Here is a 1,977-nt window from a genome sequence, read left to right as displayed (position 1 = left end):
GAGAGGGGAGGGGAGTGGCACTGCCAGGCCTGGCTGAGCCACATATGGGACCCCCCATGCCCACCCCCGGGAATGAGCCTGGTTCAGCCATGAGGTCACACCCTGGGCACCGTGAAGGGAATGAGACAAAAACCAGAGACAATCACTGGCAGCTCCTGCTCTGCCATGGAGCAGGGACACGGCCCCAGGGACCCCCAGATGAGGGACACGGCCCCAGGGACCCCCAGCCCCTCTGGGGCATGTGGAGTTGGGGGAGGGAGAGTGCAACTCCTGGCTCAGGGCAGGGAACACGGGACACAGGGACATGGGTGGTCTGACACCAGGCCCTGCCACTGCTACCCACGGCACCAGAGCAGAGCCAGGCCCTGCCAGCAGCACCAGCCACTCTCTGGGATGACAGCATCCCCCTGGGATGCTCGGGATCCCCAGGAGCAGGGTCAGGGAGCCCCTCCTGTCACCCCTCAGCACTGCAGTGGAACAGCAGAGACCACCAAGAGGCTCCTTCTGCAGCCACAGACTCCCCCCAGCCCCACGGCCGGAGCTTTTCCAGCCAAATCCATCACCCTGCAGCGTCTCACAGCCCCGGAGGCGATCGCAGTGGGGAAACTGGGGCAGCAGGCACAGGGAAGGGGGAAAGGAAACAGGGGAAAACACGGGGTGGGAGGGAGAAAACCCCTTCCCCTCATGCGGGGCACAGGGAGGGGGAGCCTGGGAACCCCCGGAACCTCGTCAGCGGGGACTCACCTGACATTAATTAGATACTGGGCCAGGCTGATGCTCGCTGCAGATCCAGTTATGGTCACCTGCCGGTCAGTAGATCCTTCCACGGGGTTGGCAATCTTGATCTGCGCCCCGGACATCTGGCGGATCTCGTTGATCTTGGCGCCCTGACGCCCGATGATGCAGCCAATCAGCTGAGGGGAGGCAGCAGCCGTGTTAGTTAATTAATTAATTAATTAATTAATTAACCCTCATCCTCCTCACCCCCCCGCCTGACACCTCTGTCCTAGGGTTGGGTACTGGAGAAAATTCCTTCGTGGGAATTGTGCAGCTCCTGCCCCAGGCTGCTCAAGGCAGTGGGGGGGTCACTGTCCCTGGAGGTGTCCCAAATCACGTGGATGTGGCCCTTGGGGACACGGTTCAGTGGTGGCCTTGATGCTGCTGGGGGAACAGTTGGACTTGGTGGCCTGAGAGGCCTTTTCCAACCTTAACAATCTCATGATTGGATGATTACTTGGTGTGTGGGGGGGAGGACAGGGTTGAGGAGTTGGAAGAGGGAGTTTAAGGGGCTGAAAAAGGGGTTTTCTGCCTTCAAGCTCACTGGAAGGTGGATAAGGGATGTGGTGACAGCCAGAGTGGCCCAAGGTGGCACTTTGGGGGGCAGCCACAAGCCCGATGCAGCTTTAAAGCTGAGAACGGGCCCCCCACACTCCTTTTGTTAAGAGGGGCAGATCCTGGGGACCCCCAGGGCCAAGGGGCAGCTGTCTGCCCATGATGCCTCCACCCTCCGATGCCCCTGGGATACTCACATCGTTTGGAATGGTGAGTTCATGGGAGGTGGTTTGAGCAGAGGCATCCAAACCTGCTCAGAGACAGAGAGGGGGGGGCAGGTGAGGGGGGTGACAGACTGGGGGTGCAGCACCCCAAGTGCTGCCAGCTTCAGGCTGCCTGGGAGGCCTCCAAGCAGGCTGGGGAGGGCAGAGCAGGCTGGGAGGTCACTCCAACCCCCCGTTGCTCCCCACCCATTCCTTGCTTCCCCCCTGCTCCTCACTCACCCCCCGATTTCTCCCCTCCTTGTCCCCTCCCCGTGTGTCGCCGCAGGGTCCTCCATCCAGGAGCAGGGTGCTGGCACTGGGGGGCTCCAGCCGGGCACTCAGCTCTGCTCCCACTCCAGTACCAACCTCCAAGGGCTACATCACCCCTCCTTCCTCCTCCTCCTCCTCCTCGCTGCAGCCCGGCAGGGCAGTGCTACGCCAG

At 61.8% G+C, this 1,977-nt stretch overlaps 1 protein-coding gene across 1 annotated transcript in view; it reads right to left on the bottom strand.

The window, feature by feature from the left end:
* The window catches only part of PCBP2 (poly(rC) binding protein 2), a 13,651-nt gene that overhangs the window by 2,928 nt on the left and 8,746 nt on the right, over positions 1 to 1,977 (bottom strand). Inside the window, exons 8-10 of the mRNA XM_029958627.1 lie at positions 1,776 to 1,968; positions 1,530 to 1,582; positions 745 to 914 (exon numbers count right to left, since the gene is read on the bottom strand). Coding sequence (XP_029814487.1) covers positions 745 to 914; positions 1,530 to 1,582; positions 1,776 to 1,968 — 416 coding nt within the window. The remainder of the gene's footprint in view (positions 1 to 744; positions 915 to 1,529; positions 1,583 to 1,775; positions 1,969 to 1,977) is intronic.

This window comes from Manacus vitellinus, unplaced genomic scaffold (assembly GCF_001715985.3).
Source record: "Manacus vitellinus isolate BGI_N305 unplaced genomic scaffold, ASM171598v3 scaffold_160_pilon, whole genome shotgun sequence".
Classification (NCBI taxonomy): domain Eukaryota; kingdom Metazoa; phylum Chordata; class Aves; order Passeriformes; family Pipridae; genus Manacus; species Manacus vitellinus.
This window is presented reverse-complemented; position numbering and strand designations above follow the sequence as displayed.